The following is a 24,712-nucleotide window of genomic DNA, read 5'->3' as shown; positions in this document are numbered from 1 at the left end:
GTCGGCTCGGTGCCTGATCCCACCAGGCGCAGCCAGTTTCGCTCAGCAAACGGTTTACTTGTACAAGCTCTTCATAGTACATCTCTGGAAACAGGCTGGCGAAGGGGAGGAGGGGTGCTTCTGCACTAGAGTTGGCGGGGAGGAAGCCAGCTTTGAGGGGCGCATTTGCTCCAGCGGCTGGCTCATTAGCCCGGAGGGAGGGCGGAGGGGACCTGCGGAAGATCGAGGGGGCGATTCCTTAGGGACCAGGTGCGCGATCACCAATATCTGCGTGTACCTCCTGGGCCTCCTGCGCTCCCAATTTCTTTTGGCTCAGGTCCCACTCTAAACCCAGCCTCTGCCTGCCAATCACGCCCCATCTGCTGTCCCGCCTCCGCCCGATCTGCCCTGTCCTTAAGAGTATCTGCGGATTCTCACCTTTGCTGAGTGGCCCAAGGTTGGGAGGGAGCTTGGGGCGGCCTGGCTGTTGGGGCTTGGGGAGCCGGACGTCGGGCCCAGGAGCTCGAGTCTTGCGTTCTGGCCTCGGGCGCCCCGCGAGGTTGGGAATCTGAGTGTAGGGGCTGCGCCCACCTAGGGCGGGAACCCAGAGGAGGAAGAGGCGGGGACAGTACTTGGAGGGTTCCTCGGGAGCAGGAGGTGGCGGTGGCCTGGGCTTCGGATGGCCCGGAGCATCCCCCTCCCGCGGGATCCCGCCCCGTGCTTGGGACCTCCCCAACCCTCAGCCCGTGGACCGGCTTGGGGCGCACCTGCTCTGCACAGTGTGTGCAGGGAGCGTGCCAGCTGAGAACTGGAGAGACCATTGAGGCGCGCAGCCTGGCAGAAGAAGGTGAGGCCCGTGTGCGCACGCGCAGGCCGGCCCTGGCCGCGCGCCCGGTTCCGAGCGCACGAGCTCAACCGCAGGGCCCGCTGCTTCTTGAAATAGTAGCTTGGGGGAGAAAAGTGGGACAGCGGACTCAGACAGCACTTCCTCGCTCCCCTCCATCTTACAGGTGGGGAAACCTAAGCAGGACCGGAGGCTATTTGTCTTTGGCTAAGGGATGGTCTGGGGTCCAGGAAATGGAACCGGAGGTCAGGACATTCTCTGGAGGCAGGACCGCCCCCGCCCCCCAAGTTCTGGTCTCTGAATCCAGGTCTGGGAGCCAAGGATGGCTGTGCCCACCTTGTCACCTCCTGCCTTGATTTGGCGGGCACAAAGCCTTGACTAAGTAGTTTGAACAGCATCTCGAGGAACAGGGTCTTCAGGCCCGGGGGCTCACAGACCCGATTGCCCTTCATTTGACCTAAGTATAGCAAACACAGGCCAGAGGTGAAGAGGGGTGTCCTCATTCAAAACCTCCCCCCTGTCCATCAGCTTAACTCCTCCCTCACCCATGCACTGAGCCAGACGGTGGTTGTCAGTGAGAACACCTAGGAAGTCCTTGAAGCTTACGATTCCATCACCTGGGAAGACAAGGAGAGGCAGTGGGTACTTGCCCTACTTGGAAAGTTTGCCTTGTAGATACTTTAGGGGTTTAAATACACATTGAGAATCAGTCGGCATTTTCACCATCATCATAACCCTCCTCTAAACCATTCATCTTTTTAAAATAAAATTTTCCATAAAGTACTAAGATCATTTATTAACAGCCTTTGAAGAAGCCTAAGGGTTCTAGTGTGAGTGTGTAGGGAAACAGCTCCTGCAGTAGGGTGGGGGATGAGAATTGACTCAGTATGAAGGCCGGATATTGGGGTGCTGCTCCAGACGGGCTTCCTGGAAGAGGGAACTTTAAAAAACAGAACTGGGCCAAGGATTTTGTAGATAGGGGTAGCATTCATTAGGAGACCGCCTAGAAGCCGGGCAGTGGTGGCACACGCCTTTAATCCCAGCACTTGGGAGGCAGAGGCAGGCGGATTTCTGAGTTCCAGGCTAGCCTGGTCTACAGAGTGAGTTCGAGGAGAGCCAAGGCTATACAGAGAAACCCTGTCTCGAAAAACCAAAGGAAAAAAGAAAGAAAACGGAGAGAGAGAGAGAGAGAGAGAGAGAGAGAGAGAGAGAGAGAGAGAGAGAGAAACTGCCTAGAGATGGGAGAACACAAGGCAGAGATGGAGCACCTACCATCTAAGTCGGCCAGCCGCAGAGCCTCGCACATCTCCTGTGGGCCCAGCTGGATACCCACATTGCGCAGGGCAACTTTCATGCTATGCATGTCCACAGTGCCTGTCGGGCTGCAACTGAACAGTTTGAAGATATCCTGGAAGGCTGAGGGTGGAGAGAGGGCCGGTCAGCAGAGTGACAGCTACATGTTTAAAGACTTAGACTGGTGAGGGGGGAAGGTGGCCAAGGGTCTTAAATATGTTAACCTCAGGCCATGTAACTGTGATCCTGCCCTGAGCATCCTACTATTTTTCTCTCTACTCCTGGACCTCGGCTCCTTACCTGCCAGCTGCCGGGGTGTCAGGGGTAGCAAGCTATCATCCGTCGAGCTGCTCCGGAGAAAGAAGTCAGACATGTAATACCTATTGCAAAGATATTCCAGGGCCAGGCAGGCAATGCCCCTCCAAACCAGCACACCCCAGGCCCGACCTCCTCTTGTTCTTGCTCTCACCTTTGAGACCTGTCGTCTGGCACTGACCAATATGCATGGGTAGCTTCAGAAGGATTCTTGAAATCTCTTGACCTCAGTAAGGTCTCCTCTTTGGTAGTGCTTGTGGTTGCTCCTAGTTCTGGCTGGGACAGATGGCCTGTCTGCAGCTGCATCCGCCCCTTTTGCACCCTGCCAGCCTGCTCCTCGAATGCATCTCGTGTGAGGATATTCCTAGGCTTCTGTGGAGGCCTTAGAGGCAGGGAGAAGGCAAGACAGCCTGGTCAACTGAAGGGTATAGACTCTAGGGTGCCTAGGGGACAAGGACTGTGGGTGAGCAGGTCCACCTCCTCCTCCCAGGATCCTCAGGGCCAGGCTGAATCCACATAGGAAGGGGCTTCTGTAGCGGGCACGGGGTGTGAATCCCCAACTCAGGGTCCTCCTCCACCCTAATGGTCTGTACCTTCTCAGTGTTGATGGGGGTCTCTTGGTCTTCTGGCCTCTGCTGCCTGAAAGGCAGAGTCACAGGCTCTGAGGCTGTCCCCAGGCTGCCTCACTGCTGGGATTTGTCTTTTGGCTGCAAGCCCTCCCTCAGAGGCTGCTGGCTTCCTGCCGGGGACAGGCACCCGCTGCTTTATTCTTCCCAAGTCTCTAACTCCCTTCAGGCACCTGAATTTGTGATTACTCTCTGGATGCTGAGTTAGGATGGCAGAGGCCCACAAGGAAAAGCAGGCCACAGAATCCCAAAGCCAGGGATGTGGGATATGGGGTCCTGTCCAGTATAAACCCACTAACCACATTTTAATACGTTCTGTGAAGCTTCACTACTTGGAAGACATACAAACCATACAATGTCTACTCTGAGGTAACGAGTGAATGAAACTAGAAGCCTGTAACAGAGAGAGCTGGAAGATTAAAAAGATTTTTAAAAATTATGAAATAATACACTTCTAAACAACATGTGGGACCAGGTATGGCGATGTACACCCAGAATTCCAGAGTTCTGGAGGCTGGGGCGAGAGGATTCTGAGTTCAAGGCTATTTTGAGCTACATACATAAGACCTTGTCAGGAGGAAGGGGAGGAGGCAGAAGAGGAAGAGGAGGAAAAAGAGGAGGAGGAAGAGGAGGAAGAGGCCTGCTCTTCTGCTTCCTGATCCTAGGCTCTTATCCCTGGGTGTTCTGTTCCTCAGCCTTCTCCTGGGGTCTTGATGGGCTTTTCCCTTGGTCAGGAGGCTGGCCAGGGCTGCCCATGGTGCATGCTCCTCTTATTTATAACCCTAGCATTCTGCAGACTAAGACAAGAGTTTTGAGAGTTCAGGGTCAGCCTGGGTTACACAGCTGTACCCAGTCTCAAAAGAAAAGAGATGGCTCAGCAACCAAGAGCATGGACTGCTCTTCCAGAGGTCCTGAGTTCAATTCCCAGCAACCACATGGTGGCTCACAACCATCTGTAATGGGATCCGATGCTCTCTGCTGGTGTGCGTGAAGACAGCAACAGTGTACTCATGTGCATAAAGTAATTCTTTAGAAAAGAAAGAAGCCGGTGAAGAAAGAAGCCTGTGGCGCATGTACTCAGAAGGCAAAGGCAAGAGGCAGGCAGGGCTACATAGTGAGACCCTGTCTCTACAACAAAGCTGATGTGTAGGCAGAACTAAGGTGGGAGGAGTAAGGAGAGGAAGTGGAAAAGGAAGAGGAAGAGCGAGTCGAGGGAGAGACAGAGATGTAGGAGGCGCCAAGGATGACCACTCATGTACTGGGAGCAGTCCTGGGTAACAACTTATATCTAGGTTAGTTAATTGGGAAACATCTATAATTATGTGGGCATATTGTTATTGAGCATTACCAAATATATAAAGCCTTTGATTAAAATTTAAGCATATTTAGAGTCTCATTTCCTACCAGGCCTGAGTGGATGGTGGGATGGTCTGGGCAAAGCCCAACCTTGCAGAGACAGCGTGGAAGATTGGCAGAGCCATCTCCCACACTGGTGTCTCATGGGTGGCAGGGCCGGTGTCTCTGACCGCCTGAGTTGGCTGTCTGAGCCGAGAAGTGGGGAAAATATGCTGGACACCACTAGCGGCCACAGGCCTTGCCTAGTCGGGAACATGGTGGGCCCGTATCGCAAGACAGATTGGGTGCCACTGTTTTAAAATATCTCCCGCAACACTAATGTAGCACTGTAAGACTACACCTGTAGTCTGGCACTCAGGAGGCAGAGGCAGGAGGATAATCCTGAATGTGAGGTAGTCCAGCTTAGGCAACATAAACCCTTACAAAACCAAATCAGGCCAGACCAGACCAGACCAGATCAGACCCAGACCAGACCAGACCAGACCAGACCAGACCAGACCAGACCAGACCAGACCAGGTGTGATGTTGTGAGTGTCTGTGATTCCAGCACTCAGGAGGCCAAGGTAGAGAGACTGCCACCAGCATGAAGCTAGCCTGTGCTGAATAGAGATAGATGTCCGTCACCCCCACCTATCTCACATACGGATGACTATAGATCAGGCTGGCTTCTCTTTCTCTAGACACAAAGTCCCTTCCCTCCTTCACAGCCTACTGGCATTTGCCAAAAACAGAAGGTCTCTCTCTAGTATTGCCTCTCTTCTGGGTCTTCTAAGCCTGACCCCAGACAAAGTAGAGGTTTGCCTCTGTGTGGATCTTTGACCCCTGTGGCTGGTCCTGGGTGTGCATGTGCCCTGCACTTGCGGATTGTGTTTCCTGTCTATGGGCATGGTGTATTATGTGAGTGCCAAGCTGGTGCCCTCTGGCACCAGGTACCATGTTGGGTACCTCATCATATGCAGTCTCCCTACATTTTGGCTTGAGGCTGTGGCCTCCTGAAATATCCTGAAATATCAGCCCCAACTTTTCCCTCCTTCAAGCCTTCTAACAGCGTCTTTCCCAAGTCTCCCCACTGGCTACAGGAAGACTGTCCATTGGGTTTGCTTTCTTATCTGCTCAGCCCCACCTCCAGGGAAGCTACATCCTCACATGATACCCAGATGTCCCTGGCGTTAGGCCTAAGAGACAGAAGCTTGGGATGGAACTTTGAGGTTTCCTTAAGGCTCATATGGAGTCTTTCAGGGTGGCCCAGTGGTCTGGTAGGTGGGAGAGAACCACTCCAGGGAGTAATTAAGTACTGGAAAGGTGACCAGGAATGATGCCAGAACTCCCAGAGAAACTAAAAAATTTGGAGGTGTCACCCCTAAAAAAATTGCTTCCAGAATATAGCATCCAGGTGTGCTCAGTGGTTAGGGGGCATTGATCCCCCAAAACCTGAGTCAGAGCCCAAGTAGGGTGGTACATATTTATAATGTCAGCATTCAGGTGGCTGAGGCAGGCAGATCAAGGGTTTGAAGCCAGTCTGGGCTACAGAATGAATCACTATGTCAGAAATACAAGGGCTGAGGATACCAGCTCAGGAAGTAATAAAACACTGGCCTAAATATGTCCAGGGCCCAGCACCTTAAAAAAACTCTCCACCAGGGCCAGCACTGGAGGCTTTAATGTTTTTGTCTAGTCATTTCTCTGGGGCTGAGGGGGATGACAGCTTAAAATGGATTTTCAGCAATAATGGATTCCCTTTCTTGGTTCCCGGCACCGAGCTGCAACACAAAAGAGACAGTGTCACTAGGGCATTGGGGGGACTGGGGTCTCCCACTGCACCTGTGGGGCAGCTGGCGGTCTGTTCTGTCTACATATCGTCAGAGCCCCAGAGCTCTGAAGCCCATTACCCTCATGCTCCTTCACAGAAGTGTCCTGTGCCCTAGGAGTGTGACCATCATGCTCTCCGGAGGCAGACAGCATCGAAACATGTCTGCTTTCTGATACGGCGTGGCCCTGCCCATTACGAACCCAGGTTTCTCTCCTAGCCCTGGGTAGCTCACCCTCCATGGTCCCCAGGCCTCCTCTGGCCCTGGCTTTTCTACAGCATCCCAGGTCACCGGAATCTTGCTGTAGCAGCCTTTATGAGGTCATTGAGGTTGGGCCCTCAACTAAGCTTGCCACTGCCCAGTCCCTCCCCCTACATTCCACTGTTTGAAACCTCACCTGTCTATGTGAGAACTGAGCCCACCCCCACATGCTAGTGAGGCTCCCCTGTGGAAGGGCTGAAGGGCACCATCACTCACTCATCTTTGTCTTCCTGAAGTTGAGGGGATGTGGCTGGTGCCTGGACAAACTTCACTTCTCCTTGGATGGTGGCTTTCTTGAGCCCTGTCTGGTTAATATCCAGGTAAGAGCAAGCTACATTCCTGGTTTCCTGAGTCCAAGATTTGTGAGCCATGTCTTCGGGGGACTCATCTTGCTTCTCTGAGGATATCTGGGTGATCTGGGTAGCCTGGGCAAACTTGATGGACTGGACAGGCTGGCAAAAGTCTAAAGAGGTATTCTGGGACTTCTCAGCTGTTCCCTTAATCATGCTCTCTAAGTTAGGCAAGGCCATGTTGCTGGAGGAGGCTACAGCCAGGGATGAAGCGAAGTTGATCAGGTCTGCCAGGCCAATGGTTGTGGGCGTGGTGGGGCTGGACACTCGGGGGCTGGACGGCAGTTGGGTACATTCTGTGTAAGCCTGGGATATGGAGATAGACTTCCTTTCCCGGGGGCTCTTGTGATGTTTTTCTAAGGACTTCTGTAGGCTGTGCTCTGACGCCTGGATGAGCTTGTTTGACCAGAAAAGGTGCTCGGAGGTCTGCACAGGGATGGAACGAAACTGGCCGGACCCCTGCTCCTCGTCCTGGTTGGTTGAGTTCACATTGTAACCCCAGGGCCTGAAGTTGTTTGTGGTTGTCAGCTCTCCTTCATAGGGCTTGAGGGATTCGATCCTGTAGTTCTGCTGTTCCGGGCTTTCAGAGCAGATGTCCCCTTCAGTCTCTGGTGCCATCTCCTCCAGCTGTGGTACTGGGCCTGGGTCTGGGTTCTCTTGGGGTGGGGGCTCCGTCTTTGCTAACTCTGTTTCCAGCTGAAAGGTTTCAACTGAAATCTAAGGCAACAGGAACTGGACAGCCCTTCCCCCCAGGACTCCCCTGACACCAAGCTCCCTCCTGCTCCTGTGTGACACACTACCCACCCCTTATCTCCACTTGCTGCTTCTTGGAGACCTGCCTGAGGCAGACAAGGAAGTGCAAGCAGGTGGCTAAGCTGGGTGTGTGGCCTGGTACTATATAGTCCCACAGTCGGCAAGCGTAAAAATATACCGCCCTCTTTCCTGCTACCTCTGTATAAAGCCTGACGGTCTCACCTCGGTTTCTTCATCCTCTTTTTCTTCATGAGTATGGTGCGGGTGGTGGTGGTGGTCATTCCTGAGGCAGAAGAAATCAAAATGGGTGACAAAGATCCGTGGGGAGGATTGTTGGTGGTAGGGATCTCTAGGGCCCTCAAAGTTCTGGCCTTGTACAGAGGCTGGCAAGAGGCTAACCTTAGTCTTCCTTAGTTATTTGCTTCCTCGTTTTTTTTTTTTTTTTTTTTTTTTTTTGGTTTTTCGAGACAGAGTTTCTCTGTGTAGTCCTGGCTGTCCTGGAACTCACTCTGTAGACCAGGCTGGCCTCGAACTCAGAAATCCGCCTGCCTCTGCCGCCCAAGTCCTGGGATTAAAGGCGTGCACCACCACCGCCCGGCCAGCTTCCTCATTTTTCAAGACAGGATCTCTCTGATCATAGAGCTCACTGATTTGCTAGAGTGGCTGGAGCCAGTGAGCCCCACCCATTTCCGGCTTCCACCTCCCAACTCTAGGATTACAGTGTTGGCATGTTTGGCTTTCTCGTGGGTGCCTGACATCTGACTAGGGCCGCATGCTTGTGTACTGAGCGCTTTGCTCCTGAGCTGGTGGTTTCCTTAAGATTCCGAGTGTCAGAAGTTTCTGGAGAGCTTACTAACCCACTCTTCAACTCTGTTTGGTTGGAGGAAGGGCCTGAGAATCTTCGTTCTGAGCCATGAGGCCCAGAAAATGGCTCCCTATACAGGGAAAGCCCAGAGAGAGACCGGCTTCTCACCTGTCCACTCCCATTGGGTAGATTTGAGAAGCCATGGATGCTGGGGGGAAATGCAGGCCCGTTTCCTTCTCATTCCCTACACTCAGGTGCTTTCTTTCAGGCACTTGTCTTCCCTGCCTTGGACAGCTCTACCTGCCCCCAGCAGGGCAGCCATGCCTGTGTGCTCCACCAAGGTGTGCCCTCCGCCAAGGCTGGAGGCCGAAGGCAGAGACGGGGTTGTAGGCAACCCCAGCCTTTTGCCTGGACACTGGTCCTGAGATACTGGAAAGGAGCTAAGGGGGGGGGGGGTACTTCGATGGGAGTGCTTGATGTTGGGGAAAGGGCTGAGAGCCTACGGTTTTGTGGGGGGGAGGCCCTGTGCTGATGGGTGGGGCCAGTCCTTACGCTCTTTCCACAATGTCCACTGAGTCCTTGCCACAGCAGGGAAATGCACTGGTGCCTGTTGGGAAGAAAGAGGAAAGAGCGGGAGCTTCAGCGTGCAGAGAGCCCCTGAGCAGGTGCCAGTTTCTTCCGCCCTCCTCTCTCCCTCCCTCCCTGCCTCCAGCCCATTCACCATTGGTCTCTCTCATCTTACCCTTTACCCTAATCACCCCCTTGCCAGGGTCACCAGTCTGTCCTCCATGTCTGCTAGCTTCCATTTGCCATCTGAGCTTGTCCCAGCTCTTGGACCTATTGTCTCCTCCACAGGCGTGCATGCCCACAGCTCTCCACACTAGCATTAGAGGGGGGCTCACTGCCCAGGCTTTCCTTTCATAGCTGGTGGCTGCTAAGTCAAGGACTTGAACGCAGGCTTAAGAGTTACCTCCATCTTCTGCTCTGCCATCCTCTGCAGGAACCCATCGCACCCCCAGAAGAACTTTCGCTCCCCACTGTTCGTCACCTTTGCTGCTTCCCGAGCTCTTTTTGGTCACCCATCACCAACCCAGACCAAGGCTTGCACTCCAGGTGCTTGATCTGAGGTCGTGCTAGCATCTCACTGCTGGGTGGTGAACTTGAACCAGTTTTTGAGGTCCTAGGAGGTTGAGTCTCTGGGGGCATCCTGCAGCCAGGAGATAGTTTGGAGGCTTTTAAAATCATCTGATACAGAAGCTGCACTTTGCCCACTAGAGGTGGGGCACCAGGCTGTCTCAGTCTGTCCTCCAGGAGCCATAATCATTGATTGTGAGGGATCATGGCTTCCATGAATTATGCTAAGTGGGTTTCCATGAGCCTAGGGAGGAGCGGGAAGTGTTAACCTTACTTTTTGGGTGAGTATTGCTGCCAGGATTGTATCAGCAGCACGAGAACACAATGTGGCTTCTTCCTGGGTTGGAAGGGGTGGTCCTTGCATGGCTGGTCTTTGCATGAGGATTCAGGCACATCTGTACTGAGGTGGACTTCCTGGCCTGAGGATCTTAGAGGATCTTAGGCCAGCTGTGTGCTCAGGCTCTGAGAGAGCCATGGAGAGGAACTCAGAGGCCAGCTCTGCCTGCTCGACCTACATACTCTTCATGGCTTTCTTCATTCATCTTCCCCAACCTCCCACACTGCCCCAGCTTCAACTCCAGTTCACCCCAGCAGGACGTTTTGGCCCCGCCCAAGCATAGAGCCTTCCTTGGTCACTTTGCAGTTTTCCTGGACATCTCTGGTAATCACACAACTTCTACCCTTCCTTAAGCTGCTACTGGGAATGGACAGAAGGGTGAGTTACAATTTTGTAAGCCTTACAGCAGCTCTGGGCTCTGGAAGACAAGGTCTGGCGTTGACTCATCTTGGGGCTCCTGTGCTTGACTTGTTAGAAAGTCAAGCTTCAGTCTGTGACGTTTGAGGTATTTTTCAGTGGCTGCTAATATTCTAGAAATACCATCTCACATTCTGCAGGTGTGCTAGAAACCCATCAGTCCTGATAGCGTTGCCTTGGAGACCCCACTGGATTTGTACATAGAAAAGGACGTGTGTGAATCAAGACAGCTCTGTTTCTTCCTTCCATGTCTAGCATCTTCCGTTTCTTCCCCTTTTGTACTGGGAGCAATCACAGCCTTGCTTCCTTCCAGTGTTCTCAGAAACATCCAGCACTCCATCTTTATGATGCTGGTGGTAGTTTTCTTCACAGACACTGTTTATCAGGTTGAAGTTCCCTTGTCTACTTTGCTCAGGTGATTTTTAAAAAAAATATTTATCATCATCATTTCAGGATGGGAACTATGTAGACCAGGATGGCCCCACATTCACAACAGTTTTCTTTCCTCTGCCTGCTGAATGCTGAGATTAAAGGTGTTCATCACTACACTTAGCCTCCAGTGGTCGTCATCGTCATCGTCATCGTCATCATCACCACGAGACAGGGTCTCACAATGTAGATCCAGCCTGTCCTCAAAAACTCACTCTATAGACGAGGGCAGCCTTAAATTCATAAAGATCTACCTGCTTCTGCCTCCTGAATATTGGAATTAAAGGTATGTACCACCATGCCTGATCATTATTTTTAAAAAGACTTTAAACATATTATCATTTTAATAATTATGTGTGTGCCATATGTGTGCAGATGCACTTGGAGGTCATAGGGTGTGTGATCCCTGGAGCTAAGAGGTTGTAAGCCAACAGATGTGGATGCTGGGAATTGAACAGGGTCCTCTGTAAGGAGCCCTGTATGCATTCAACCTTTGAGCTATCTCTCTAGCCCCAGGCATTAGATCCACTCAGAACTGGAGTTATATAAAGTTGTGAGTGTCCTAAAGTATTGAGAATTGAACATAGGTCTTCTACAAGAGATCAATATGTGCTCTTAACCGCCGAGTTGTCATTGAATGAAACAAGGTCTCACTACCTAGCCTTGGCTGACTTGGAACTTTCTGTGTAGACCAGGGTGGCCTCGAACCCACAAAGATCTGTCTGCCTCTGCTCTCTGAGTGCTGGGATTAAAGGTGTGCATGCACCTCTCCTGGAGCACAGATTAGTTTTGTAAAAGAGTGTGCATTCTGCTGTTGGAGTGGAATGTTCTGGAATGTCAGCTATCAGGGAGAGCTACTTAGCTTCTCTAAATCCTGACTGACTCTGTGCCTAGTTATTCTTTCAGTTCCCAAGTGGAGTAATGAAGCTTTAACTATGATGGCAGATCCCCCTGTTTCTCTTTGGAAGTTGCACCAGTTTTCTTAAGTGAAATGTTAACGATGTCATACAAGTATCTAATGTATTTTGTTTATATTTACCTTCATCTTATCTTCCTCCCTTCATACTGAATCACCTCTACTTTTTTTCTTTCTCTCTTTAAATATTTATTTTAAAATTATATTTTAATTTTGTGTATGCCTGTGTGGCTGTGTACAGGTTATGTGCACGTGAGTGCACATACCACTGGAGGCCAGAAGAGGGCGCACTGGGTTCCCCTGGAGTTGTAGGTGGCTGTGAACTTTCTGACCTAGGTGTTGGGATGTGAAATTTGGTTCTACAAGAGCAGCAAGTGCACTTAACAGCTCGGCTACCTCTTCCTCCTTCCTTCCCTTTCCTGATTCTCTGGCAGCATCGAATGTAGCACAGACTGGGTTCAAACTCCCCATGTAACCTAGGCTTCCCTTGAACTGCTGATTCTCTTGTCTTTGCTCCTAAGTGCTGGGAATGTATGTCACACCTGGCCATTACACTAGTTTTTCTTCATGTTCTTTGAAGCTCTGGTGTTAGGAACACAGTCCTTTAGGATAGTTATACATTCTTTTGTTTTACAACCCTAGGGATGGAGCTCAGAGCCTTGCATATATTAGGCAAAAACTCCATTTTCTAGCCTGCCTTTGGGACCCTTACCCCCTCTATTGGGCTGCCTTGTCAAGACTCAATAGAAGATGCACCTAGTCTTATGCAACTTGAGATGCTAAGGCTAGTTGATATCCAAGGGAGGCCTCCCTTTTCTGAAGAGAAAGGGAGGAGGAGGAGGAGGAGGAGGAGGAGGAGGAGGAGGAGGAGGAGGAGGAGGAGGAGGAGGGAGGGGATGGGGAAGGGAGGACTGGAAGGAGCAGAGGAAGGGAAAACTGTGGTTAGGATGTAAAATAGATAAATAAATAATATGTAATAGTTATTTTGGTTTCATTTAATTAATTTTGAGACAGAGTCTAACGTTTCTGTGGCTGGCTTTGATACTTAAGGGTGTATACTTAAGGACAGGTTGTATACTTAAGGGTGACCTGACATTTCTGATCCTTCTGTCTCTATTTACCAGGTTGCTGGGATTACAGGCGGGCGCTACCAAACCTTACTTAGGTGGTTCTGGGGATCTAAGCTTTTTAGTGTTAACACAATCTTTTACTTTTAATCTTCGTGTCTTTATATTTAAAGTGGATTTTTAAAGGACAGCGTATAGTCAAGTCTTGCTCTTCTTAATTATTCTACCCCCATACCAGAATTTGAGTTCAGAGCCTTGCCTGCCAGGCAAGCAGCCCATCAACATGAATTTATTCCTTCCCAGGCACCACTTTTTCTGCCTCCTAGGTAATCTCTGTTTAGAGGTGACTTTGTGTGGCTGGGAGGACGGTGCTGGAGACGGTGCTCAGGCCGGTGCTCTTCTCCATTGCTTTAGAAGGGAGCTGAGACGTGTGCCTTTTGGGTTTGAATGGATTGTTCTGTAAGTTCTTCCACGTGTCACTTTGCTCTTTTTAATGCCCTCCTCTAGGTTATTTGTAGGATTCTGCTGGGTTTTATTACAGCTATGACTGTCTTGTTATTTTAGTTGCTTTAGCTAAACTTACTTTAGTTGAGAACCTGTGGTGTCCAGACCTCTGTAAGGATCAAATGACCCATTCACAGGGGTTGCCTAAGAACATTGAAAAACGCAGATAATTGCATTACAATTCACAACAGTAGCAGAATTACAGTTATGAAGTAGCAATGAAAAATAATTTTATGGTTGGGCGTCACCACAACATGAGGAACTGTATTGAAGGGTGGCAGCTTTAGGAAGGTTGAGAACCCCACTGCATTAGGCATTGATTATGTGACTTTAACTTATCACCGGCTACAAATGGTAATAGGATAATATACCAATCTGTCCATAGCAAGAGAACCCTCAACAGTGGGACATCATTCCCTCCTTGTGACTAGATGTTTGAAATGGAGCTTAGAGATAAGAGAGGGCTGAGATATTGCTCAGTGGCACAGCATCTGCCAAGCATTTGGGAGTCCCCATGTTTAATCCAGAGGGCACAGGGAAAGGGTGGAAATGAATGTGAATATGGATTCGTAATGATTAACTAAGCAAGGAAAACAGCACACCAGAGAGTTCTTTCTGCTTCTAGAATGTGGACAGCAGAAGACAATAGGAATATAGTATCTGATGGAGTGGAGGGAGAAACTGAGAAAGATCGAAGGTCACACAGGATGCTGAACCAATCTGTCCAGGTGAGTCTTGGGAGCAGCTCAGAGATTCAAGGTATGAGGGGAGGGGTCAGGGGTCAGGGGTTAGGGGTCAAGGGTCAGGGGTGCTCTTTCCCCACTGGGCAAGGCATCAGAAGATGCTGACACTCGTGAGGTGCACCTGGTTCCTGTCTGACCACCCTTAAGTGACACTGGCCAGGCATAAGACCTGTTGAAAGAAAACTAATGAGCTGCTTTAAGGATTTCATTGTTGAATAGGGGCAACTGAGGGCCACCAAAGACTTGACAAAACTGTGAATACATGGATGAAAAGTTGATTCCAGAACAGCAGAGGTGACTTGAGAGACAGGAGGGTAGGAGGGTACTTCAAGGAGAAGCTGATCATTTTCAGTGATTCAAGGACAATGCTAAAATGTATCAACATCAAAAACAAAACTGAAGCAAACAAAGAAAACCAAGATGCAAGGAAGAAGAATTACAGAAGAAAGCTTTTTGGCAAATAAAGAAACAGTATTCTTCCTGGAAAATAAGAAAGAGTATTTCCAGAAAACGGACCCCAAATATCAAACTGTAGTGAGAGAGGGGAATCTCTTCTGCTCTTCTCGAGTGCATTGCATGTGTGTGCAGGGGCATGTGGAGGCTGGGGGACAACCTGCCATGTCCATCAGGAGCCTTCCACGTTGTCTTTTGAGAGGGTCTCCCACTGGCTAATCAGGCCAGCCAGGGCTCTGGGGGACCCTCCTGCCTGCCTTCTTAGCATTGAGATTCTAGGCACCACGACCATGTCTGTCTTACATGGATTCTGGGGGTTGAACCCTGGTTCTCATGCTCGCAGGATACGGACAACCATCTTCTCAACCCAGGAGATGTGACTGTATAATCTAGAAGGGAAATCTAGAGTACACATCTTCAGACACATCAGAAGAGGGCATCAGATCCCATTATAGATGGTTGTGAGCCACTATGTGGTTGCTGGGAATTGAACTCAGGACCTCTGGAAGAGGAGTCCGTGCTCTTAACCACTGAGCCATCTCTCCAGCCCAGAAGGGAGATCTAGAAAGAACAAAAGTTGGAGAAGAAAAAAGTAAAAAATGTCCCTGAGAAGAAGGGTCTCAGTGGCTTGGAAAGGCTTGTGGAATGCTGGGGAGATCCCGCTGGTGTAGACACAGTTTACACCAGGAACAGCTGATTCACAAACGTGTTTTTTTTTTTTTTCATTTTTGCGCACACGTGTGTGTGTGCATGTGAGTGCTGAGTGTCTGGAAGCTGGAGTTTGACTTTAGGAGTCATCCTTGCTTCTAACTTCCTCCTCATTCTTAGAGGCAGGGTCTCTCTATGAAATCTAGAGCTCACAGATATGATTCCTTGCTCTGGGTGTCTCTGGTCTCCACCTTCAGAGACTGGGGTTACAGCTCTGTCCATCTCACCCACTTGGCATTTATGTGGTTTCACATAAATTTATATAAATTTATGTGGGTTCAGAACTCTACTCCGCACACACGGAAAGTGTTTTAACTTGCTACCTCCCTGACACACAAATACTTCTTTAAAAAAAAATTAATTATGATTACACTGTAGCTGTCTTCAGACACACCAGAAGAGGACATCGGATCCTATTACTGATGTTTGTGAACCACCATGTGGTTTCTGGGAATTGAACTGAGGACCTCTGGAAGAATAGTCAGTACTCTTAACCACTGAGTCATTTCTCCAGACCCCACAAATACTTTAAAAAGGGAAACCCCAATAATTTATAAGAGGGAGAAACTGACAATGAATGGCTTTAAAATTTTGATTAGTTTTTAACCTAGAATTTTTTTGTTTGTTTTTACTTTTTTGAGACATGGTTTCTTTGTATAGCTCTGACTGTCCTGGAACTGGCTCTGTAGTTCAGGCTGGCCTTGAATTTACAGAGATTCACCACCCTCTACCTCTCTAGTGCTTGAGATTAGAGGCATGCACAGCCTGGTTTTGTTTTTTGAGAAAAGGCCTGCAGCTGCTCTGAGATATGCCTGAATAGGGACCCTTGATTTTCTTTTTTAATCAGCAAATAAACTCGTCAATACTCTTGAGTCAGGGGTATTTATTGCTTTGATAAAGTTGAAAAGGAAAGAAAAGGAAATACTGAGTTTCAGCTATTAGCCACTGTATTTAAGAGCTGAGGACAGAGATGGACGAGAGAGTGGCTTTGCACTATAGTGTTCTCGAGCTGGTTACCGCACGGTTTTCTTGGAAGGGACCTTAAATCTCACGACCTTTAAAACACTAGCACCCCACCGCACTCTTGGCTTCACCCTGTGATGACGCAAAGCCTCACTGCTCTACCGGAAGCCCCAGGCCCGCCCATGTGAGCACCTTTCTGGCTGATTCCCCGTCCCCGAACCTCCCTCCCCCGAACCTCAACGTGTTATGGTTATACTAGCTTTGGGTCTCTGATCCTCAGCAGCGTCTCACATAGATGGATTCGGCGACCGCCTTTGCAAAGACATAAAATCCCAGACCCTCCATTCTGCTAAACGAGCACGCGAGCATCCGCGAATGCGATCCCTTTGGAAAGTTCATTAAGACCCCCGCACCAATACAACCCCAATTTTTGCACAGCGAGGGCTGCTGCAGTAATCAAAGGCACCCAGAAGGGTCAGCTTTCCTTTACACTCTCCAGGCCAACACCAGTTAGCTTTCCCTTTCTCCGCCTCCGCCCCGCCATCCTGGCGCCTCCCACCACTCGGCCGCCTGCTCGCACCTGTCACCCCCATGCTGACGGAGACTCTGTCAGGGAGGCGGGGAGCGGGCTGGTGGATGCTGCCCCTCCGCCTCCAGTGCGCTCTTTGGCTAGCCCTGTGGAGGGGCGCTGAAGATGTTGGGGGCGTTGGCACCTGTGATGCTGCGGCTTCTGTGACGTTCCTGCCAGGGGATATGGCGTGCAGGAAACTTGAAGGTTCACGCCAAGGATGTGAGTGGGAACAAGTGAGGATCTTTTGAGTCCTGGAGGTCGAGCAGCCAGGCCCCCCTTCCACCCGGACCAAGATGAGTCTTGGAGGTCAAGCAGCCAAAGACCACCCATCCCCCACCCACCAGTGACCAGGACTTGGGGCAGTTGGCCACTCTGCAGTAGGCTAGGTATGTGCACTGCGGTCCTGGGTAAGGACAGGGCATAGAACCTCATCTGGCTACAAAGCCGCTGCATTTTGGGGGCGTCCTCTAAGGATGGTTGACTCAATCCAAGCTGTACGTGTTGCAGCACACACACCTGTGCATAGCTTTCCAGGGTGACCTTACAATTTTTTACAATTACACTTATTGTGTGTGAACACTTTCATATGACATCCAGTGTGTGAAGGTCAGAGGACAACTTTTTGGGAACAGTCACCTTCTGTGGTGTGATTCCTGGGACCAAATTCAGGTAGTCTAGAGTTAGGCTCCATTTCAGCAGGCTTTAATTACACCCCACCCCCACCCCCACGTCAGACATGGTAGCATAAACCCTTATTTAATTCTGGCAGTGGGGAGGCAGAGGTGGGAGGATTTCTGTGAGTTTGAGGCCAGCCTGGTCTACATAGTGAGTTCTAGATAGTCAGGGTTACATAGTGAGACTTTGTCTCAAATCCCCATTCCCTAGCCCCCAAATTGTTTTTCCTTCTGAGACAAAGTCCCATGTAGCCTAGGCTGGCTTCAAATTCCTCAGGTAGCCTAAGGTTGGATTACAGGTGTGCAGCATCATAGCTCTTTGTAGGGGCTGGAGCTACATCAGAGTGCTCCTGTGTCCTCTGCCACCCTCTGCTCCGTGATCAAGAAACTCATGCTGGGAAAGTCGTCACCACACCATGCTGGCTTCAAACTGGTACCAGGTGAGTGGGTCATGCAAGCCCCTCCCCTTCTGGTGGTACTGGGCTGCCTAGCCTCTTGGCCTCCTCCCCTCAGCCCAAGATTTTGGCCAGGGATGTTTCGGCTGCTACAAGAGATGGGCATACCACAGAGTGGAAGGACTGAGTAGGATACGGCAGGGTAGCAGGACAAGCAGCCCTCTGGACATGCTGATGCCAGTCCTTGCTCCAACAACGGGGAGACCTGAAGGAATCCACCCCAACAGTTGTCAGGGCTGTGGAGTATGGCAAGTGGGCAGGCAAAAGAGGAGACATTGCAGCCTATAAACATCCATCTGCATTCCAAATTTTATTGCTTACAGAGCTTAGTACACCCCCACATGCAGCACCAAGGCTATAGTCCAATGTGCTGGAGCCAGGAGCAGCCTAGATCCTTGCAAACAGCTGGACAGAAGCTATCCTGGCTGGTTGGGGTCAGGGGATGAGCTGCTCCAGAGGAGAAGTCTCTGTGCCCCTCCCACAATGATTCACAGTTAACTTAATGCTACAGTTGAGTCCTAAGCAGCTATTTCCAAGTCCCACCAGGAGAGGCCCCAGCTAGGGTGATGGAGGTGGGGATGCTCATTTTAAATCTCAAAGAAGCTTGAGGGGGTCAAGCCTGTGTGGATGATGGGTCAAGACAGTCCCTCCCCCATCCCCTGGCCTGCTTGTGACCATGCAGAGCCAGTGCTCTGCTGGAAGATTGCCAGGAAAGTGCTTTGAGGTCAAAGTGCTGCTGGCAGTGTCTTGCCACCATGAAGCTGGCATGCTGGATACTTGTGTGCCCCAGAGGGTGGCAAGCCCTGCTTCTGTGGCTTTCTTGAGCATCTATCATTTGTAGACCATCCCTGTCAGGTGGGTCTCCTGTCATCCTTCATTTCCACAGAGGAGGGTCTAGAGTGTCAGGGAGCCAGCGGGGCTGATGCTCTGAGGAGTGCTGTCCAGCAGCCGCAAACATGAGGCCGGGAATCCCTTCTCTTCAGCATCTTCCACCATCCTTGGTTGATCAAGGAGCTCAACTCAGAACCTGGGCTGCAATAACCCGAAGGCTCGGTGCATTCTAGTGTCCTTCCTGCCCCTTCCGTCTCATACTAGTCAAAGCCAGAGAGGCCACAGCACCTGGGCAGGCACACCTACTGCCTTGCCCTATAGGAGCTGGGCAGGAACCCCTAGACACTCTCCTCCCTTCCTAGGGGTACCTGCTCTTCGTGACCCAGGCTAGAAGCTGCTCCCCCAACCACTGGCAAGGGCTGACTGATCCACATGGGTCTGGCTACCTTGTTTGGAACATCACAGAGAGCACTGGCTCTCTCTCTGGGGGATGAGACTCCTGTCTTCCTCCTTGTCTCCTCATGAGGGAAGAGTTTCTCCTGCCAGGAGCCAGCAGCACTCAGGAGGCAAGTCCTGGGAGATGCTTTACTCTGCTCTTCACTGTTCTGCTCGAAAGCCCCGGTCTTAGTGCTGAACCAGGGACTGGCAGGTCCCTGAGCGACTCATCCAGCATCTCAGAACACCGCCGAGTACTGAGATTCAAAGGAAGTCTGCTGTGGCCAGAGTGGAGATGCTGGCAGAAGACAAGGCTAGGGCCGGCTCTCCAGCTGACCATGCTTGACCCTCCAGGTCCAAGCAAAGCTGCCATCAGGGGCTAGGGTGCACTGCAGGTCGATGCCCGAGTCTGGCACCTCCATGTCATAGCAAACAGGCTGTCCATCTTTGGTCACCAAGCTGAAAGCTGTGGCTGGGATCTGTGGGTAGAACAAACCAACGGGGTTGAGAGAGTAGTGTGCGGCCAGGAGCCAGCTGGAGTGTAAAGCTGCTGGTCCCCAAACATGCTGGGAGATACCTCCTCCAGTCAAACATTTGGGGGTGGGGGACACTGCCTGTCCTCCATTCTAGAGGTCTCAGAGACTCTGTGCTAGTCCAACTGTGGGTCCAGAGATCCTCTACACCCCCTGCCTGTCCGTTCTGAGACCTGGAGAACAGCTAAGCCACGGCCCACTAATTCCCCAGGGTGCAGTTTCTCCTTATTTACTGTGTCCCTAAGTGTGACCTGCTTCCTTACCTGGCTGCTGATTCGGGTTGCAATGTCTCCCACCTTGACCCGGTGGAATTCCCGAATGTGCAGGTGCTCGCCATTGAGAGACTGTATCTGGACCTTGACACCTAGAAAGCCAAGGCTGAGAGTGAGGGCGGAGCAGAGGTTGGTTACCCTGAGAGCGGGGACCGGGCAGGGCCAAGGACAGCCTCTGTGAAGTCACTCACAGAGTGGAGCAGGTCTGCCTGGGGTGAAGCAGCAAAGAGCAAATTTGGGTTAAAGGGGCCTGAATCTTCCACAGCTCTTCCTGGCTAGCACACCAGCAGTTGGGCCTGCGTCCTTCTGCAAACTGAGGCTGGCTCCCAGGGGGGAGTAATATTCTACTCTGGGTGTATCGCAAGAAGGCTGAGTTACTGGTTTATCCCCTCTGTTTTGTCTTCTCACTCTTTATAATCCCTTCTTCTACCTTGAGTTCTTCTTCCTTTTTTTTTGGGGGGGGGGTATTGTTTCTTTATGTAATCCTATGAGCTCTGCCTGCTTCTGCCTCCAGAGTGCTGGGATCAAAGGCATGTGCCACACACCACTGCCTGGCTATCTTTTTCTTCTTGTTTAGTTCTGTCAACTGAGGCACATGGTGACAACATGTAGCTATTTTAAAGTCTTCTACATACCCAAAGGACACAGACTAACTTCCTCTTTTAGTATAACACAGTCAGGGCTAGGGTGTCCCTCGTGGTGAACCTAACACAGTCAGGGCTGGGGCGTCCCTCATGGTGGACCTAACACAGTCAGGGCTGGGGTGTCCCTCAGTGGTGGACCTAACACATTCAGGGCTGGGTGGCATCCCTCAGTGGTGGATATAACACATTCAGGGCTGGGCATCCCTCGTGGTTGGCTACTTGCCCAGCGTGCACAAAGGCCCTGCTTAGCATCACAACCAAAAAGAGATGATGTATTAATTTTAATTTTACTAAAAATGGCAATACCTGAATCTCTCTGTAAAGCCCTCTATTTTATGAGGGGTGACAAGTGACTCTGTCATTTCAAACTTCAGGGTTTGGTTAATGCTACTCCATGTTTTTGTGGTAAAATGGATAAATAATATAATAGATTGTGTGCAATTCTAGTCCCCCAGAATCCATTTAAAAGCCTCTAAAGAGGGAGACAGTGTCTCGTCTACTCATATACTCATAGAGATGAAAGACTTCCTTTTCTTTTTTTTTTTTTTTCCTCTCCCTTCCTCAAGGAAGGGTTTCTCTGTGTAGTCCTGGCTGTCCTGGAACTCTGTAGACCAGGCTGGCTTGAACCTTTACAACCTGTTATAAAAGACTTCCAACCGCCGCTCTTTCTCTGGCAGAGTGTCACGGATGTCAGAGGTGTTAGATAGGCAGCTGCCCTGTCTACGCATCCTCTAAGCCCCTGTGAGTCCCTTCCTGACAACTCTGGGCACAATCAAATATTTGTAAAGTAGCAAGCCAATTCCAGAAAATTCAAGATCCAACAGAGACTACTTCTTTTTTAAATATAGAAGAGAGAAAAATCTAAAGATGTAACAGACGAGTTAGACTACCCATCCTGACTCAGTAACGTTGTTCTTAAATGATGCCAGCCCAGCCTTCCCCAGCCATTCCTGTTGCGTGTGGAGCCTCAGTTGCTCTGAGTCATAACATCCCAACTTTAGTCCAGACAGGAAGCAAGCGCGTCACACGTCCGCGCTCTCCAACTTTCTTAAATTAGACTCCAGGCAACTTAAGAGTGTCTCTGAGCTGAAGTGGCCGTTGCCATGGCCTTGGGGCCTGACAGTTACTCACACTGGCCTGGGGAGAGCTGGTACCTACGAGGTTGGAAAGCCCTCCTGGTCCAATCCAAACTTGACTGTGGATCGAAGCTTGAAAGCAGACATTTAAACGCCCTCCCATCTTCTGACTTCAGATCCCAGCAGATGATGCCAATACACCTGTTGCTGGTTTCTTGATTAAACTGCTCCTGGGTATATTCCTATTTTCCCCATCAACAGGCATTTAGCTTCTGGCCCTAGCCTAGGGACGGCCATTTTCCTCCCCATATTGTTGGCCTTCTGTGACACTATAAGATAGCCAGCAGAGGAACAACAGTCCTCCATTCTGGGAGCCCTGGTGAGTGGTCAGGGCTCTCTGTCTAAAGCCAACTTTCCAGGCAGGGCTGTGAGGTTCTGGATGGCAGGCACCTTCCTCCCCCACCCTTCTGTGCTGAGGAGAGGCCAATGAACTGGTTCCTGGCAGGAATGGGCTGGAAGAAGGGAGAAGCACACCATACCATTGAAGTAGCTCGGGATGTCAGTAGGCCGCCCCCGGGCCAGGGCCATGCTGCAGCTGGAGCTTCTTGCCTCTGCTTGGCTGCTCCAAGAGTGCACGCCGGAACTCAGGGTGTCACGTGAGCTCTGAGAGGCCTTCGATGGGTTCTGAACACAAGGGCAGGCACAGACTCAGGAAACTGTCTCTGGCCTTTGTTTCCTTTGGGACGAAAGGATCTGAACCTCTCTTGGGATCAGACCTGACAGTCCTTCGATGGACTGGGAAGGCACATCTCTATGTGGGACCGAAGCGCCCTCCCACTCTCCATACGACCTAAAGCTTTTTCTGATTCCTAGGTGTGTTGAAGGCATCCTGTCTCAGGCTGGGGCACAAGCAAGGAGGGTAACGGTGTGTTTCTCTCTCTAGAGTCCTAACAGATGGAGCTGAGCTACGTGACATAAAGCAGACCAATATATGTGTGTTATTAGTAAAAATCTTCTATCACTGGTCTTTTTACGCGTTTGTTTTAGTAGAATAGCCTTTCACCTGTGTCCATTTCAGGAAATCATTCCTTCACGTGTTTGCTCCAGCAAAACACCATCCAATGCAACTGACTCTCCAAAGAACCCTCAAGTTCCACCTCAGGGTGACCTCATCGCCCTTGCTCTGTCTATGGCTCACTTGCCGGAGCAAGCGAGTGAGCGAGAGTGGGCAAGCGAGCCAGCTCACCTTTTCACTGTCGTCTGACAGCGAGAGGCTGTCGATGCTGAGGCAGGAGAGAATCTGTTCCTGTTCCTCCAGAGAAAATGGCTGGGACAGGCTGTTGAGAAACAGTTCTGCAGAGGAAGCGGGGAGAGGAAGAAGGCATGAAGGCCTGGAGGAGTTACTAGGTTCCCAAGGTACCCCCTGCACCACCTGCAGGAGCTGGCCTGGTGGGGGCGGGGGCAGGGAGTGGGGCGTGGCCACAGCTGAGTGCCCACCTATCTCCAGCTGCTGCAGCTCCAACTCCGGGAAGGTTGCCCTCCGGTCTGGGAAGCTGGGGCCTTTGGCAGGGACTGGGTCCAGGGAAGACAGAGGCAGAGGTTCCCACGTGCCAGACTCCTCTTTGCTCAGGTTCAGGATTGGTGCTTTGTTCAGTTCTGGTGGTTCTGGCGGTAGAGGAGGCTGAGGCTCGGGGGCCCCGTCTGTGTTGGCCTTGGCTGGTGGGTTCTCCCTCGGTGGGATATGTAGGGTCTGGTGGCAGGTGGTTTGGTCTTGGGGTGGAGGTCTTGGTTCTTTATATTCTCCTTTCCAAGGGCTTTTCAGTCCTCCCACTGTAAGGAAGAAAGGCACCTGAGGTGAGGGGAAATGTGCAGGCATGCAGACACCAGCCCAGGAAGAATGGCGTTATCAATTAAAAAATTAAATTATGTGTGTGTTGGTTATGTGAGTGTGGTGCCCATAAAGGCTGGAAGACAGGGCGTCAGATGTCCTGGAGCTTCAGTTACAGGTGGTTCTCCACCACTGTGCATGGATGCTGGGAACTGAACTCGGGTCTTCGGGAAGAGTGGTATCTACGCTTAACTGCTCAGCCAGCTTTCCAGTCCTGCCTTTTATCCGTTTAACTACCGCTGGTCTCCTGCCCACTGCTGAGTTACAGTCTTATGCTCCATTCTTGACTTGCTCTTTCTTCTTTGTGACAGGGCTTTGCTATGTAGCCCAAGCTGGTGCTCTATCTTAAAGTCCTCCTGTGTTTGTCTCTTAAGTGCAGTGATTACAGACATGCTACATCTACATGTCTCAGTCCGTGTGTGTATACATATGTGTGTGTATATACATATATGTGTGTGTTTATATGTATATATATGAGACAAGGTTAGCCTAAGCTTTGACTGGCCTACAGGTAGCTATGTAGACCAGGTTGGCCTTGAACTTACAGAGGCTGCTCTGCCTCTCAAGAGCAGGGGAAACAGCCTGTGCTACCACATTCAGCCTTTTTAATTATTTTATTTATTTTTTTTAGACAACGTCTCATTCTATATCCCAGACTTCAAAGTCCAACAATCCTCTCTGCCCCCGCGTTCCAGGCCTGAGTCAGCACACCCAGTGTAAGATGGGTGTGCTTGCTTTATTGATTTTTAACTTGCAATGGAGCTCTTACGCTGCAGGCCTCCTGGGGGGGGGGGTTCTTCTCACTGAGCGCTTCCAGCTTTCAGATCAGTTCCTGGCACTCTGCATATGCAGGGGCTGTAAGTGCTGGGCCATGGGCCATCCCCAATCACCTGCTTTTCCCTTGAGCCGCTCTTAATCACTCTCCACTCCCTGTAACCATAAGACTGTAGTGCACCAGGAGTGGAAGGTCTGGGTCTGCCCGAGTGCTCCCAGGGACTCTCTAGCTGCAACCTCCTCAACACCCTCCCGGTGCCCAGGGAGTCCTGTGCCTACAATCCCACCTGCATCTGGTGCTGCCTACTTTCTGGCTCTTAACATGTCAGTGGCTACTGGGCATGCGTGGCTGTAATTTGCACTCCAAGTCACCTTTCTTTGTCACAGTCCCTCCTCCTCCATGTCCCAAGCCTGGTTTCGACCCCAAGCACAGCGTCACCACCTCAAGCTTCCCAGCACAGAGGGAAGATGGGGTGATTGAGGCTGTTTCTCTCACTC

At 50.8% G+C, this 24,712-nt stretch overlaps 3 protein-coding genes and 1 long non-coding RNA gene across 6 annotated transcripts in view; 1 reads left to right on the top strand and 3 right to left on the bottom strand.

The window, feature by feature from the left end:
• Nucleotides 1-36: 36 nt before the first annotated feature.
• On the bottom strand, nucleotides 37-6,624 carry LOC117711568 (EF-hand calcium-binding domain-containing protein 3-like). The gene is made up of 10 exons (XM_076935687.1): nucleotides 6,456-6,624; nucleotides 3,025-3,170; nucleotides 2,586-2,813; nucleotides 2,417-2,463; nucleotides 2,096-2,239; nucleotides 1,369-1,440; nucleotides 1,160-1,280; nucleotides 747-925; nucleotides 418-570; nucleotides 37-212 (listed from the first exon to the last, which is right to left on the bottom strand). Exons 3-10 carry the CDS (start codon nucleotides 2,735-2,737, stop codon nucleotides 55-57), a joined length of 1,026 nt encoding a protein of 341 aa, XP_076791802.1. The 5' UTR covers nucleotides 2,738-2,813; nucleotides 3,025-3,170; nucleotides 6,456-6,624; the 3' UTR covers nucleotides 37-54.
• Spata32 (spermatogenesis associated 32) lies at nucleotides 37-16,774 on the bottom strand. The gene is made up of 14 exons (XM_076935685.1): nucleotides 16,642-16,774; nucleotides 8,943-8,997; nucleotides 7,808-7,868; nucleotides 6,699-7,528; nucleotides 6,034-6,173; nucleotides 3,025-3,070; nucleotides 2,586-2,813; nucleotides 2,417-2,463; nucleotides 2,096-2,239; nucleotides 1,369-1,440; nucleotides 1,160-1,280; nucleotides 747-925; nucleotides 418-570; nucleotides 37-212 (listed from the first exon to the last, which is right to left on the bottom strand). The coding sequence occupies exons 1-5, from the start codon at nucleotides 16,652-16,654 to the stop codon at nucleotides 6,089-6,091; spliced, it is 1,044 nt and encodes a 347-aa protein (XP_076791800.1). The 5' UTR covers nucleotides 16,655-16,774; the 3' UTR covers nucleotides 37-212; nucleotides 418-570; nucleotides 747-925; nucleotides 1,160-1,280; nucleotides 1,369-1,440; nucleotides 2,096-2,239; nucleotides 2,417-2,463; nucleotides 2,586-2,813; nucleotides 3,025-3,070; nucleotides 6,034-6,088.
• LOC143442652 (uncharacterized) lies at nucleotides 10,736-16,350 on the top strand. Of its 2 annotated transcripts, none has more exons than XR_013110987.1 (3): nucleotides 10,736-10,993; nucleotides 13,820-13,922; nucleotides 14,157-16,350. It is a non-coding gene; the product is annotated as an uncharacterized LOC143442652 (long non-coding RNA). The 2 variants fall into 2 exon arrangements; XR_013110986.1 differs by lacking the exon at nucleotides 10,736-10,993 and adding an exon at nucleotides 12,538-13,149.
• A 1,278-nt stretch (nucleotides 16,775-18,052) lies between the features above and the next one.
• Map3k14 (mitogen-activated protein kinase kinase kinase 14) overlaps nucleotides 18,053-24,712 on the bottom strand; it is a 45,748-nt gene continuing 39,088 nt past the window's right edge. For both annotated transcript variants that reach the window (XM_034506823.2, XM_076935684.1), the window contains exons 12-16: nucleotides 23,050-23,382; nucleotides 22,799-22,905; nucleotides 22,092-22,236; nucleotides 19,824-19,924; nucleotides 18,053-19,506 (exon numbers count right to left, since the gene is read on the bottom strand). In XM_034506823.2, coding sequence (XP_034362714.1) covers nucleotides 19,342-19,506; nucleotides 19,824-19,924; nucleotides 22,092-22,236; nucleotides 22,799-22,905; nucleotides 23,050-23,382 — 851 coding nt within the window. In that variant the 3' untranslated portion in view covers nucleotides 18,053-19,341. The remainder of the gene's footprint in view (nucleotides 19,507-19,823; nucleotides 19,925-22,091; nucleotides 22,237-22,798; nucleotides 22,906-23,049; nucleotides 23,383-24,712) is intronic.

Source organism: Arvicanthis niloticus, chromosome 6 (genome assembly GCF_011762505.2).
Source record: "Arvicanthis niloticus isolate mArvNil1 chromosome 6, mArvNil1.pat.X, whole genome shotgun sequence".
NCBI classification, from domain to species: domain Eukaryota; kingdom Metazoa; phylum Chordata; class Mammalia; order Rodentia; family Muridae; genus Arvicanthis; species Arvicanthis niloticus.
This window is presented reverse-complemented; position numbering and strand designations above follow the sequence as displayed.

Excerpts from the sequence above, each read along its gene's own strand:
- LOC117711568 (XM_076935687.1), bottom strand. The coding sequence starts at position 2,737 with ATGCAGCTGCAGACAGGCCATCTGTCCCAGCCAGAACTAGGAGCAACC. Across the intron at positions 2,464-2,585 it reads CCAGACGACAGGTCTCAAAG|CTCGACGGATGATAGCTTGC; the intron begins GTGAGAGCAAGA and ends TCTCCGGAGCAG. Across the intron at positions 2,240-2,416 it reads GACACCCCGGCAGCTGGCAG|CCTTCCAGGATATCTTCAAA; the intron begins GTAAGGAGCCGA and ends CTCCACCCTCAG.
- Spata32 (XM_076935685.1), bottom strand. Across the intron at positions 7,869-8,942 it reads GTGGACATTGTGGAAAGAGC|GAATGACCACCACCACCACC; the intron begins GTAAGGACTGGC and ends CTTCTGCCTCAG. Across the intron at positions 6,174-6,698 it reads CTTCAGGAAGACAAAGATGA|CTCGGTGCCGGGAACCAAGA; the intron begins GTGAGTGATGGT and ends TTTGTGTTGCAG.